This window comes from Vitis vinifera, chromosome 18 (genome assembly GCF_030704535.1).
Source record: "Vitis vinifera cultivar Pinot Noir 40024 chromosome 18, ASM3070453v1".
Lineage (NCBI taxonomy): Eukaryota > Viridiplantae > Streptophyta > Magnoliopsida > Vitales > Vitaceae > Vitis > Vitis vinifera.
The window spans coordinates 16,372,485-16,388,031 of record NC_081822.1 but is presented as its reverse complement, the minus strand read 5'-3'; the positions used below and the strand labels follow the sequence as shown (position 1 = coordinate 16,388,031).

Here is a 15,547-nt window from a genome sequence, read left to right as displayed (position 1 = left end):
TGGTTGTTGATGCCCTAAGTAGAAAGGCTCAATGTGTGTTATCTGGGTTGGTGGTTTATGAGTGGAAAATGTATGATTACATCAGTGAGTTCAATCCTTGCTTTGATGTACATGATTCTGGTGCATGTTTTTGTACTTTGGTAGCTCAACCAACAATATTGCAGAAGGTTATTAAAGCTCAAATGAAAGATACAAAGTTAGAGGGCATGCACTCTCGAATCATGGCGGGTAATGCAGTAGAAGGTTTGAGCATACATTCTAATGGCGGGATTCATTTCTTAAATAAATTTTGTGTTCCTAATGATGCTCAGGTGAAGGAGGAGGTAATGAAGGAAACTCATCATTTTCGATTCACAGTACACCTTGGAGAAACTAAAATGTACCATGATTTGAGGCCTCAATTTTGGTGGCAAGGTATGAAGCGGGATATAACTCAATTCGTTTCCAAGTGTTTAACATGTCACCGTTACGATTACAGTAACCGTTACTATAATCATCACCGTTACTGTAATCATCATCGTTACCGTCACCGTCACCGTCACTATCACCGTTACCATCACCATTATTGTCACCATCACCATCATTGTTACCATTACCGTTATCGTAACTGTTATCGTCATCGTTACCGTTATCATTACCATTACTCTTTCTATTATTGTTACCGTCACCGTTACCGTCATCTTAACTATGACCATTACCGCCACCATCACCGTCATTGTTACTGTTACCATAACTGTCATCGTCATTTTTAATGTTACCGTTATTGTCACCGTCATCGTTACCGTTATCGTCACTATAATCGTTACCATAATCGTCATCATTACCATCACCATCACCGTTACCGTCGCCGTTTTTCGTCACTGTTACCGTCATCATCACCATTACTGTGACCTTGATCGTGACCGTTACCATTACCGCAATCATAACTCTTACTGTTACCGTTACTGTTACCGTCATCGTCACCGTTACTGTAACCGTCACCATTACTGTAACCATTACTGTGATCGTCACCGTTACCGTTACCGTTACCATTACCGTTATTGTAACTGATTCGTTCCCAATTGGTGTGTCAGCTGATTCATGTCCAGTTGGTGCTCTTTGATTGAGGGAGTAATCAACAAAATTTATAACCTATATCACCATGCATTAGGATAGCTTTAGCTAATATAGCATAGTGGCTCTAGGATCGTTCTCTAGGAAGGGTTTTCAACTCACAACTGATACCAATTCAAAGTTAAATTGGTGCTTTTTCATTTCAAGGTTAGCTTAAGAAATAAAACACAAACTTTGGTTAAACGAAGTTTTTGTTTCAGGCTAACTAAAAAGAAAGTAATGGAAATTACTTATGAAGAAAAACATTCCTTGGAGGTTTGGGTTCACAGGGGAGGTTCCTTATGCAAAAACAGAGCTTCGGTCATTTGGTTCATGTCCTCGCATTAGAGAATTAACATATAGTCAATTCTCTAACCGGTGTTGTACAGATGTATCCTTTAAATGGATTTCAGCTCTAATTCCCTCTCACTGATGCAACTTGCAATGGCTCGTGCCTCTCACCTAGCATTTGCCATTCAAGGTGATCTTTAACTTTGGACTTCCCTTCTCAAGCTCGCAAGAGATAACTAATGGATATCTCCTTGGAGTCCAAAAGCTTACCAAGTGTTGGCAATTCTAGAAAATCCTACCTTCAAATCACTTCCCAAAAGCTCGCAAGAGGTAAACTAGTGCATCTCCATGGACGGAGATTACTTGCCTTACCACGTGTTGGCTCAAGTGAATTGAAGGTGTTTTAAGTTAACTAAAAACATAGAAATCATTAAAGGAACACACTTTCTCTTCATTAATGGCTAAAACCACAAAGCTATAAATTCTTGCACTTGGAACCTTTCCCGGCAACCTTAGCTCCAAGGAACTAAAAGTCTAGCCACTCATTCTCTGAGGAAACTTCCTCAGAGCTTGTTTGGCTAGAAAGAAAACAAATGAGAAAACAAAAATATGAAGGAAAAACAGAGCAAGTGCTCTATAAAATATATATATATATATATATATATATATTTGCTGTTTACATAATAATCTTTTTGTAAAGAAAATTACAAACTATATATATGAGGTTATTCACCCTTTGTTCTTACTTAAAGACTAAGGAATCCTATGATAGGTGGGTTACAAGGAGAGTTTGGGGATTTAGACATCAAATATCTAAAGCAAAATATCTCAAAATGTCGGTCGGAAATATCAGGAAGCTTCAGGAGAAATTACGTTACACTGTGCAAAATGGAGACTTGCTTGTCAGTATTATCAGAGTTTGCTTTTTGATTGTGGGCGGAAATGGATTTGGCGAATCTCGAGTGTCTGACGTGCTAAGCTGTCCGGGGAATCTGAATTGTCGGCTGCGGATGCTCTCCGGGTAAGCGCTATCAGAGGATCCGGACATGTCTGATCGGGGAAGTTGAAACGTCCTCCTCTCCCACCCGGCATCAGGCGCCGGATGTGAATGACCGGACAGAATTCCGGATGTGAGATATCCGAAGAAGGTGGAATGTCGGCCGGATAGAATTCTTCCTCGGGTGGAATGAGCTATGCCACGCATCGCAAGAGGGGACCGTCTGCGTGCACAAGGTATAGGGACCCCTCCCCCTGATGACACGGAGCGCACATCGCTATCCGGAGCAACTCCATCCGGATTCCCTAAGAGGACACGCGGCGCGCTCCCCTATCCGGACTCCCTCAGGGAGAAGCACACGGCACTCGTGAACATCACACCCTGGACGATAGCATATCCTATTCGGATATGTTGTCCGGATCATTGACTAAAGTGAGCAAGCCTTGCTACGTCATTCCGCCAGCCTGCCACAGCCCATGTTTCGCCGCCCTCCAATGGTGTGTCCGGACGCCCTGTCTGGACATCTTTTGCCATGGATTCCAAAGAACTCTCCTCAATCTCGGGTTGCTTTGGTGATCAAAAAACTATCAAAACACCAAAACTTAACACAATTTGATTAGAATTGATTGCAAGGGTCCTTAACATGTTAATTGGGTTAAAAGGTGATAACTACTACTCAAAAGGGTTTAAAAGAGTTAATTACAAGCTATCAAATAGCACTTTTTGAGTAGTAATCAGTAACCGTTATCGTAACAATTATCTTCATCGTTACCGCCATCGTCACCACTAACGTCGCCGTTTAAGTTATCATTATCAGTACCATTACCGTCACCATTACCGTTAAAGTTACCGTCACTGTTACCATGACCGTTACTGTTATTGTTACCATCACCATTACCGTTATTGTTACCAACACCGTTATCGTTACTGATACACTCATCGTTACTGTTAATGTCACTATCACCGTCACTGCCCCCGTTACCATTATCGTTACTCTCATCGTCACCGTTAGCATTACCGTTACCGTTATCGTCACCATTACCGTTATCATGACAAGTAACAGTTATCCTCACCATTACCGTCATCGTGACCATCATCGTTACCGTCACTATGATCATGTCGATCACCGTTATCGTAACCGTCCCCGTCACGATCACCGTTACTATAACCGTCACAGTCACAGTCATCGTCATCGTCACCGTGATCGTCATAATGACCATTAGTGTTACAGTCATCGCTACTGTCACCGTTACCGTTACCATTACCGTTATCGTTGCCATAACCATTATCCTTATCGTCACTGTTACTGTCTCCATTACTCTCATTGCTATCGTTATCGTTACTATCACCTTTACTATCACCATTATCGATACTGTTACTGTCACCTTCACCGTTACTGTTACTGTTACCTTTACTATTATCGTAACCGTTACTGTCATCGTTATCGTCACCATCACCGTTATCATCACCGTTACCAATTTCATAAATGTTACCGTTATTATAACCATTACTGTCATCTTTATAGTCACCGTCACAATTACCATTACTATTACAGTTACCGTTACTGTTACTGTCACCGTTACCGTCACTATTATCGATACCGTTACCGTCATCGTCACCGTTACCATTACCATTAATGTTATCGTAACCGTTATTATCATTTTTACCGTCATCATTATCGTATTCGCTAGCATCATCGTTATCGTCACCATTATAGTCATCGTTATTGCCACAGTTATCGTCAATGTCACCGTCACTATTACCATCTCCGTTACTGTATGCATTATAGTCACCGTCACCGTTACTGTTATAGTTACCGTCACCTACACCATTACCATCATCGTTATCGTTACTGTTACTACTACTGCTACGGTTATCGTCACCATTACTATCACCGTTACCGTCATCTTTACCGTCACCGTCACCGTTAACGTCACCATCACCGTTACAATTACCATCACCATTATTGTTATCGTTACCATCGTCGTTACCGCTATCATCAGCGTTACTGTTACCTTCTGCGATACCGTTACCATCATCGTTTCCATCACCGTCACCGTCAACCTTACCGTTATCATTACGATCACCGTCACCGTTACTGTTACTTTTATTGTTATCGTCATCGTCACTGTTACCATCACCATTACCATCACTATTACCATAACCGTTACCGTTATCGTAACCGCTATTGTCACCGTTACCGTCCCCGTTACTGTCACTGTTACCGTCACCATTACTGTCATAGTTACTGTCATCGTTATCGATACTGTTACTATCACATTCACTGTTATTGTTATAGTTACCATTATCGTAACCGTTACTATCACTGTTACCATAACCATTATCATCATTGTTACCGATACTATTACTATCACCGTCACTGTTACCGTTTCCAATATTGTTACCGTTATCGTAACCGTTACTATCACTGTTACAATCATAGTTGTCGTCACCGTAATCGACACCATCACTGTCACCGCCATCGTTATCGTCACCATTTTCGTCATCGTCACCGTTACAGTCATCGTCACTGTCACCGTTATTGTCATCGTTACCGTTACCGTCACCATTACTGTCACAGTTATTGTCATCCTTATCGATACAATTATTGTCATCCTTATCGATACAATTATTGTCACCTTCACCATTACTGTTATAGTTACCATTATCGTAACCCTTTACTATCTATGTTACCATCACCATCACTATTACCAATACTGTTACTATCACCATCACCGTTACCGTTATTGTAACCATTACCGTCATAGTTGCTGTCACTGTTACTATGACCATCACCGTAATCGACACCATCACCATCACCACCACCGTTATCGTCACCATTACCATAACTGTCACCGTTATCATTATTGTTACCGTGCGCGATACCGTTACTATCACTGTTGCCGTTATTGTGACCGTCATCGTAACCGTTACTGTCACCATGACTGTTACTGCTACCATTACGGCTACCGTCACTGTTACCGTTACAGTAACCATTACCGTCATCGTCACTGTTATAGTAATCATTACCACCACCATTATTGTCATCGTCACCGTCACCATCACCATCACCATTACCATCATTGTTACTGTTACCGTTATTGTTATTGTTATCGTTATTGTTATCGTCACCGTTACCGTTACCGTTACTGTTATCGTTGCTGTTACTGTTACCATTATCGTTACAGTTACCGTTACTCTTTTTGTTCTTGTTACCGTTACAAGTCTCCGTTCCATCACTGTTACCATCATTGTGATCGTGACCATTAACGTCACCGTCATTGTTACCGTTACCATTACTGTCATCATCATCTTTACTATTACCGTTACTTTCACGGTCACCGTTACCATTATCGTTATTGTAACCATTACCGTAACCATCATCGTTACCGTCACCGTCACCATTACCGTCGCCGCTTCCATCACTGTTACCGTCACCATTATCTTTAAGATTACCGTTACTATTATTGTCCCCATTACCGTCACCGTTACCAATACCATTACTAGTACCGCGTCATCGTCACCATCACCATTACCGTCGCCATTTCCATCACTATTACCGTCACCATTATCTTTAACATTACCGTTATTGTTACCATGACCGTTACTGCAACCGTCACCATTATCGTGACTGTTACCGTGACTGTGACTGTTACCATTACTGCAACCGTAACTCTTACTGTTATCGTTACCGTCATCATCACCGTTACTGTAACCGTTAATGTGACTGTCACTGTTACTGTTACCATCACCATCATCGTTACCGTAACCGTTTCTGTAATTGTTACCGTCATCGTTACCGCCTCCGTCACTATTACCGTCGCCGTTTAATTCACCATTATCAGCACCGTTTCAGTCACCGTTATCGTCATCGTTACAGTTATTGTCACCGTTATCGTGACCATTACTTTTATCGTTATCATCACCGTTACCATTACTGTTACCGTCACCATCACCATCACCATTATCGTTAACATTACCGTTATTGATACACTCACCGTTACCATTATTGTCACTATCACCGTCCTCGTCCCCGTTACCATTACCATTATTGTCACCGTCACCATTACCGTTACCGTTATCATCACCATTACCGTTACCGTGACCGTTACCATGACAAGTACCGTTATCGTCACCATTACCGTCACCGTGATCATCATCGTTACCGTCACTGTGACCATATCCGTCACCATTACCGTTACCGTAACCATCACGATCACGATCACCGTCATTGTCACCGTGACCATCAATGTTATAGTCACCGCTACCATCATCGTTATTGTTACCATTACCGTTACCGTTATTATCACCGATACTCTCACCGTTACTGATACTGTTACTGTCACCTTCATTGTTACCGTTACCATTACCTTTACCATTATTATAACCGTTACTGTCATTGTTACTGCTACCATCATTGTTACCGTCACCGTTACCATCACCGTTACCATTACTATCACTGTAATACCTAACACCAATGAATTAAATAGGCAATAATGATTATCTTAGTACTTAACTTTAAACGTGCTTAATTAGATGTTAAAACTAGTTTAGTGTTAATCCTTTTTAATTATGAATTAAACTTTGATTAAGGTAATGTGGGATTAGTTAATGACTTAAGCATGTTTATTAAGTTCTGAGGGGTTGATTATAGTTATGAAAACCTAAAGGACTTGTAACACCTAGTACTAATGAATTAAATAGGCAATAATGATTATCTTAGTACTTAACTTTAAGCATGCTTAATTAGATGTTTAAACTAGTTTAGTGCTAATCTTGTTTAATTATGAATTAAACTTTGATTAAGGTTAAGTGGGATTAGTTAATGACTTAAGCATGCATATTAGGTTCTTAGGGGATGATTAGGGTTATGAAAACCTAAAGGACTAATGAGCAATTATTGGTTTTATTTTTGATAACATGAAGGACTAAAGTGCAAAATATGGAAATTGGAGTTAGTGGAATGCCACCTCCTACTTGGGTGGATTGGTGGTAGCCATGTGGGCTGCCACCTCATGCTTGGCTGCATGGAGACTCCTTTATAAGGGGGCTGCAGATCGTTTTCCACCATTTCACCTACAGCAACTTGGGTTAGAGAGAGAATCTAGAGAGAGAAAGTGTAGATTTGAGGTAAGCAAGTTGTTTAATTTTGTAATTTTCATTTATTTTGGGTCCTAATGGTATGTGGAAAAGAATTAACGATAAAATTTGTGTAAAAGTTTAGTTTAATTAGCTATAAACATGTTTTAGTTCAAAATCACAATTAATTAAGGATTAAAGTATTTTAACTTATGTATTTTATTAATGGTAAGATAAGTATAAATCTTTGTTTAATTTGGTTTGATTGAAAAATAGATTAGTAAACATGTGATTAATTAGGTTATTTGGACACTTGGGATTTGTTAATGGGTTAGGCTTTAAGAAAATCAAAACAGTTAGTGTTTGGTAATTAATTAGGGAAATTAATATGCATTGTAAATATTGTTTAATGCAATTCAAATTTGATTTGAAAACCTAAAGGTATAGAGATTAGAGAATATGAGAATTAAAAATTAGCAACAGTAAACTGTATAAATTTTCATGGTTAGGAAACCTAAATTATGTTGTTTCATTTCAATTCCTTGTAATAGGCAAAGATCACCTACGTAGAAGAAACACAAAAAGGAAACTGGTGTAAGGTAGGGAATTTTATGCTATTCTATGGTGTATCTGATTTCTTTCCTTGAATCATTTGTTGGAATTTCATGTTATTTCTATGATTTCATAAAATGTTTTCATGTGTCATTGCATCTCAATTTATTGCATTGAAATGTTACCATGATATTGGAATGTATATTGGTATGAAGATTCATGGTTCTGTGTTGTTGAAATGGTTCGCAGTGTGGTTGCATTGCAAGAAGGATATGGAATTATCACAGATGATATTCAGAGAATTGATTGGTGGGAAGTTTTTATGTGATGCTACAGGCATTATCCTTTGATATATTGTTTATGTGGGACTGTGGGTCCTTGGGTGAAAGTCCCTAAAGCCCTCGAGGAAGACACTCCGATGTGGGTGTATGGGGTTGATCCTGCCCCTGGGTTTTAGTCCCTAAAGACATGGGGTTGGTCCTGCCCTTGGGTATGAGTCCCAAAAGACACGGGGTATGACTTGCCCTTAGGTGATGTCCTAGAATAGTCATTCTTATATTGATCGTGTATCTTGTGGAGCATTGATATCTAATGTCTAGATTGTTGGGGGTCAGCAGTTTATCAGTTGTGAAAGGATGGATGAGGAAAAGCAAGGATGAAACCAGCAAACACATGCATACATGTTTGACATGATTACACATTTGTTAACGCTTATAAAATGTTTATCATGCATGCTATTAAACGTTTAATTCAAGGTTTTTAAGGGTATGCTTAGGATGGTTATAAACTTTCCTACTGAGTTGTGAACTCATCCTATTCCTTCCACCTTTAGATGCAGGTCAGAAGACCTATGCATGAAATAATGCTTGAGCAATGCTTTATTGTGATTGGATGTTGTTTGCTCGCATTGAAAGTCTTTTGAGGCCTTGCCTTTTGTATCAAAGACTGAATCTTTTTGTAGGAATGATGTAATATATATATATATATATATATATATTTGTCAGGTACACTTGTAGTATGGGCTACCCGTAGTGAACAATGGGGTTTTGGTATATGTAAATTAATGCAATATAAGTTTCTTTTAAGAAACGAACCATATTTTGTTAACTACAAGTTAGAAAGTTTAATACAGGATGTACTCCTTATAACAAGTTTTGCATATCCTCTTTTGCACAAAATCAAGTAGGAACTCAACATTTAAATTTTTGAGAGCACTTATACTGTATTTGAGTATCAATTATTTAGTCTGAAGAATAACAAAAACCGGGGTGTGATAGGACTAATGGGCAATTATGGGTTTAATTTTTGATAACTTGAAGGACTACAGTGTAAAATTGGGAAGTTGGAATTAGTGACAGCCAAGTGGCCTGCCACCTCCTACTTGGGTGGGTTGGTGGTAGCCATGTGGCCTGCCACCTCCCACTTGGCTGCATGGAGAGCCCTATATAAGGGCCTGCATCTCGTTTTGCACCATTTTACCTGCAGTAGCTTGGGTTAGAGAGAGGATCTAGAGAGAGAAAGTGTAGATTTGAGGTAAGCAAGTTGTTTAATTTAGTAATTTCGGTTTATTTTGGTTCCTAATGGTATGCTGAAACAAATTAATGGTAAAATTTGTGTAAAAGTTGAGTGTAATTAGCTATAAACATGTTTTAGTTAAAAATCACAATTAATTAAGGATTAAAGTATTTTCGCTTAAATATTTTATTAATGGTAAGATCAACATAAATCTTTGTTTAATTTGGTTTAATTGAAAAATAGATTAGTAAACATGTGATTAATTAGGTTATTTGGACACTTGGGATTTGTTAATAGGTTAGGCTTTAAGAAAATCAAAGTTGGTAGTTAATTAGGGAATATTAATATGCATTGTAAATATTGTTTAATTCAATTCCAATTTGATTTGAAAACTTGTAGGCATGTAGACTAGAGAATATTAGAATTAAAAATTAGCAACAGTAAATTGTATAAATTTTCATTATTAGGAAGTCTAAATTATGTGTTTCATTTCAGTTCCTTGTAATAGGTAAAGATCGCCTACATAGAAGAATCACAGTGGGAAAGTCCGTGTAAGGTAGGGAATTTTATGCTATCCCATAGTGTATCTGATTTCTTTCCTTGAAACATTTATTGGAAATTTCATGTCATTTCTATGATTCCATTAAACATTTTAATGTGTCATTGCATCTCGGTTTATTGTGTTGAAATGTTACATTGAGATTGGAACGCATATTGGTATGAAGATTCATGGTTCTGTGTTGTGGAAATGGTTCATGGTGTGGTTGCATGGCAAGAAGGATATGGAATAATCACAGATGATATTAAGAGAATTGATTGGTGGGAAGTGTTTATGTGATGCTACATGCATTATCTTTTGATATATTGTTTATGTAGGACCGTGGGTCCTTGGGTGAAAGTCCCTAAAGCCCTTGAGGAAGGCACTCCGATGTGGGTGTATGGGGTTGGTCCTGCCCCTGGGTTTAGTCCCTAAAGACACAAGGTTGGTCCTGCCCTTGGGCATGAGTCCCAAAAGACACGGGGTATGACTTGCCCTTGGGTGATGTCCTAGAATAGTCATTATTATATTGACTGTGTATCTTATGGAGCATTGATATCCATGACCGTTACCATTACCGTTACAATCACCGTCATTGTCACCATAAAGGTTACCATCACTATTTGCTTCACTGTTACCCTTACTATCACCGTCACTGTTACCGTCACCATTTCTATCACCATTATCGTCATCGTTACGGTCACCATTACCGTCACCGTTTCAGTCACCATTATCTTCATTGTTATTATTTTCAATACCGTTATCGTTACTATCACTCTTATGGTTATCATTATTGTCAATGTTACGGTTACCGTTACCGTTACCGTTACTGTTACTGTTACCATTACCGTTACCGTTACCACTATCATTACTATCACCGTGACCATTATTGTCACCTTTACTATCATCGTTATTGTGACCGTTGCCATGACCGTGACCTTTACCGTAACCAGTACCATTACCATCACTGTTAGTGTTACCATTATCGTCACCGGCATCATCACCGTCACCATCACCTTCACTGTTACTATCACTGTCACCGTTACCATTACTGTCATCGTAACCGTTATTGTAATTGTTATCGTCATCGTCACCGTTACCGTCACCGTTACCGTCACCATCACCGCCACCGTCACCATTACCATCACTCTTATTGTCACCGCAATTGTTACTATTACCATTACTACTACCATCACCGTTATCGTGACAGTTATCGTTACGGTTACAGTGACCGTCAATGTTACTGTCATCGTAATTGTTACCATTACCGTTACTACTATCGTCACTATTATCGTGACAGTTATCATTATGGTTATGGTGATTGTTATAGTACTGTCACCGTCACCGTTACTGTCATCGTCACCATTACCGTCACTGTTACTATCACCGTAATTGTTACCATTACTGCTACTACTACCATCACCATTATCGTGACAGTTATCATTACGGTTATGGTGACTGTTACAATGACCGTCACCGTCACCATAACTGATATTGTTACTATTACCTTTACAATGACTGTCATCATTACCATCACCGTTACCGTTACCATTACTGTCACCATAACCGTTATTGTCACTATTACTATCACCGCTACCGTCATCCTTATCGTCATTGTTACCATCACCGTTACCGTCACCGTTGCTATCACCGTGATGCGACTCATGGTAGCTTAGCTTTAAAGGTGTATCAACAAAATTTATACCTTGAATACTATTACTAAAGTAGCCAAGCTACTATAGCATAGTGGTTCTAGGATCGTTCACTGGGAAGGGTTTTCGCAAACACTAGTGATATTCAAATTAGGAAAATAGGTGATTTTCTTATGGATGTTAGCTTTAAAAGAAGATGTAAATGTTTTAGAAAGATTTAAACTAATATAAGCTAACCTTAAAGATTAAAATGAAAGGGTGTAAAAACAAGTTTCTCAAAGATAGGATAGCTATGCTCTGGCTCTTATGCAAATTGGAAATCTCAGGATAGGCTCCTCGCGTTGGGGTTGCAACTATGGTGATGCTTGCTTCCCGAACCGGTATGGATTTAGCAAATCAAGTTTTAATCCTTTAAAATGGCAAAACAGATGGTAGTGAATTTCATCAATGGTTATTCACCTTAGACTTCCTTTGAATGGCTCGTAAGAGATAACTAATGGTCTAAAGCCAAAAGCTTACCAAATATTGGCAACTCAAAGTCATTCCAGGTGATAAACTCACCTTTCAATGGCCCTTGAAATTGGTTCTAACGGATTAATGCAAAACTTGGAATTGAAAACCTCACCTTCCAATAGCTCGTAGGAGATAACTAATGGATAGAAATCCAAAAGCTTATCAAGTATTGGCCGTTGGAAGTTGTCCAAAGGAAATAAAAACCAAACTTTGTATTAATGAACCTTTAATGAAAAACGGCTACCTTACCTTCCGGGTGCGAGAAATTTCCATGGGATTGCATCCAAGCCATCACATAACATCCATACTTTGAGAAACTAAAAGTTTTAGCCAATCATCCTTTGAGGAAAAGCCCTCAGACGCTGTTTGGCTACTAAGAAAATAGAAACGGGAGAGCTCTGTAAAATTTCTAAGTGTTAAACGTAATACGTATTCTATATTCTATATATTCTATATCTTCCAAGAGGTGATTTCCACCCCTTATATAGTCTTTACAAAAGCAAAAGCTTGTGATTGGTTAGTTACAAGGATAAGAAAGGAAATTACATCACAAAATACAAAGGAAAATATCTAAAGTGGAGTCGGCAAAAACAGAGCAAAATTCGCAACACGCATGGGTTATGCGAATGTTATGCGAATTTCGCATAACACCTTGTGGAATGCGAAATTTTCGCATAACCTGGAGCAGTTGGCTTCCGAAGGCCATATCTTCCTCATTTCAGCCCCAAATCGTGCATGGTTTGAAGCGTTGGATTCTTGACTTCCAGAGCTTTGAAATGGTATATAGTATGAAAAAAATGGACTTCGGGAAGTGCTCCAAAAGTGTGAAAGAAGACTGCAGCTGTTGTCCTCTTTGCTTCTCTTCACTTTGCTTGCTTTTCCTCTTTGCTTCTCTTTGCTTGTGCTCATGTTTCCACTTGAAATTCAAGCTTGTAAATGTCCAAAATCCTTGCTTTAACTTGTCCAAGTAGCTCCTCCATCATTTGGCATGCTTGAATCGATTCATAAGCTGATAAAAACATGTAAACTTGCCACAAAATGGTTAAAACCAATTACTAAGGACCTTAATGAATTAATTGGTTTAAATGAATATGATTACTACTCAAAGGTGCTTAAAACCATTATAATTAGGTCTACAAAATAGCACTTTTTGGTAGTAATCACACCGTCACTGTTACAATTATCATTACTATCTCCATCACCATTACCGTAACTATAACCATTAAAGTAACTATTACCATGACAGTTATGATTATCAACACCGTTATCATTACCGTTATCGTTACCATTATCGTTACCATTACTATTATCATCACCGTTATCGTGATCATAACCGTCACCGTTATCGTCATCATCATTGTTGCCATCACAGTCACCGTTATCGTCAATATTACCGTCATCATTACCGTCACCGTTACCGTTATCGTCATCATGACAATTATCGTCATCCTTACCATTATCATCATTGTTATCGTTACTGTCATCATTATTGTTAACATCACCGCTACCGTCACCGTCACTGTTACCATCACAGTCACCATTATCGTAAATATTACCGTCATCATTACCGTCACCATCACCGTTACCGTTACCGTCATCATGACAATTATCATCATCCTTACTGTTATCATCATTGTTACCGTTACTGTCATCATTTTCGTCAATATCACCGTTACTGTCACTGTTATCGTTACCGTTATTGTAATCGTGACCGTTATCGTCAGCATTATTGTTATCGTTACCATTTCCGTCATCATTATTGTTACCGTTAAAGTTATCGTCACCGTTACCATCACCGTTACCGTTACCATTACCATCACTGTTATCGTCACCGTCACCGTCATCGTCACTGTCAGCATCATAGTCACCAATACTGTTACTATTACTATCACCGTTACCGTCACTATTACCGTCAACGTCACCGTTACCATTTCTGTTACCCTTACCATCACAGTTACCATTACCGTCTCTTTTACCATTACCATTACTGTTACCATTACCGTCTCTTTTACCATTATCGTTACCGTTATCGTTATTATTTATGTTATTGTAACTGTCACCATTATCGTTACTCTAACCGTTACCATTACTGTTATCGCGATCGTTATCGTAACCATTACCATCACTGTTACCATTACCATCATTGTTACTTTGACTGTGACCGTTACCGTAACCATCATAGTTACCGTCACCGTGACTATTACCGTTACCATTACTATTACTATTACCGTAATCGTTACTATTATCGTCATCGTTACCATTACTATCACCGTGACCAATACCGTCATAGTCACCATTATCGACACAATCACCATCACCGTTACCATTATCGTCACTGATACCGTTACCATTACCGTTACTCTCATCATTACTATGAGTGTTACTGATATAATGATCGTTACCGTCACTAGTATTGTTACAGTCATCATCATCGTCCCCATTATTGATACCATTATCGTTATCGTTATCGTCACCATCACCGTCATCGACACTGTTATTGTCACTGTTACTGTCGTAGTAACCGTCACTATTACCGTTACCATTATCATCACCGTTACCATTTTCGTCCCCGTTACCGTCATCGTCACCATTATCATTACCCACACCGTTATCGTTATCATTACCGTTACCATTACTATTACCGTCCTCGATATTGTTACCATAACCGTTATTGTCACCGTCACCATTACCATTACTGTCATCGTTATCGTCACCGTTACCATTACTCTCATCATTACTATGACTGTTATCGATACAGTGACCGTTACCGACACCATTACTGTGACCATCACCGTTACCATCATAGTTACCGTTTCCGTTACAGTCACCGTCACTGTTACCGTTATTGTTTCTGTTATTGTTACCGTCACCATTACCATTACTCTAACAGTTACCGTTATCGTGATCGTTATCGTAATTGTTACCATCACCATTACCGTTACCGTCACCGTTACTGTCATGGTTACCTTGACCATGACCATGATCGTTACCGTCACCAGTACCGTAACAATCACCATTACCGTCAGTGTTACCGTCACTAGTATCGTAACAATCACCATTACGTCACTATAACTGTCACCATCACCGTTACCATTACTTTTATCGTGATCGTAACCTTTACTGTAATCGTTACCTTGACCGTCCCCGTTACCGTTACCGTTACCGTTACCGTCACTGTTACCGTTACCATCACCATTATCATTACCCACACCGTTATCGTTACCATTACTATTACCGTCCTCGATACTGTTATTAACACCGTTATCGTGACCGTTACCATCACCGTCACCGTAATTGTTACCATAACCGTTACTGTCA

At 39.0% G+C, this 15,547-nt stretch overlaps 1 protein-coding gene across 1 annotated transcript; it reads right to left on the bottom strand.

Moving 5' to 3' along the window:
* Window positions 1–13,389: 13,389 nt before the first annotated feature.
* On the bottom strand, window positions 13,390–14,226 carry LOC132253104 (uncharacterized). The gene is made up of 3 exons (XM_059734497.1): window positions 14,147–14,226; window positions 13,504–14,078; window positions 13,390–13,442 (listed from the first exon to the last, which is right to left on the bottom strand). The coding sequence occupies exons 1-3, from the start codon at window positions 14,224–14,226 to the stop codon at window positions 13,390–13,392; spliced, it is 708 nt and encodes a 235-aa protein (XP_059590480.1).
* Between the last annotated feature and the right edge of the window lie 1,321 nt (window positions 14,227–15,547).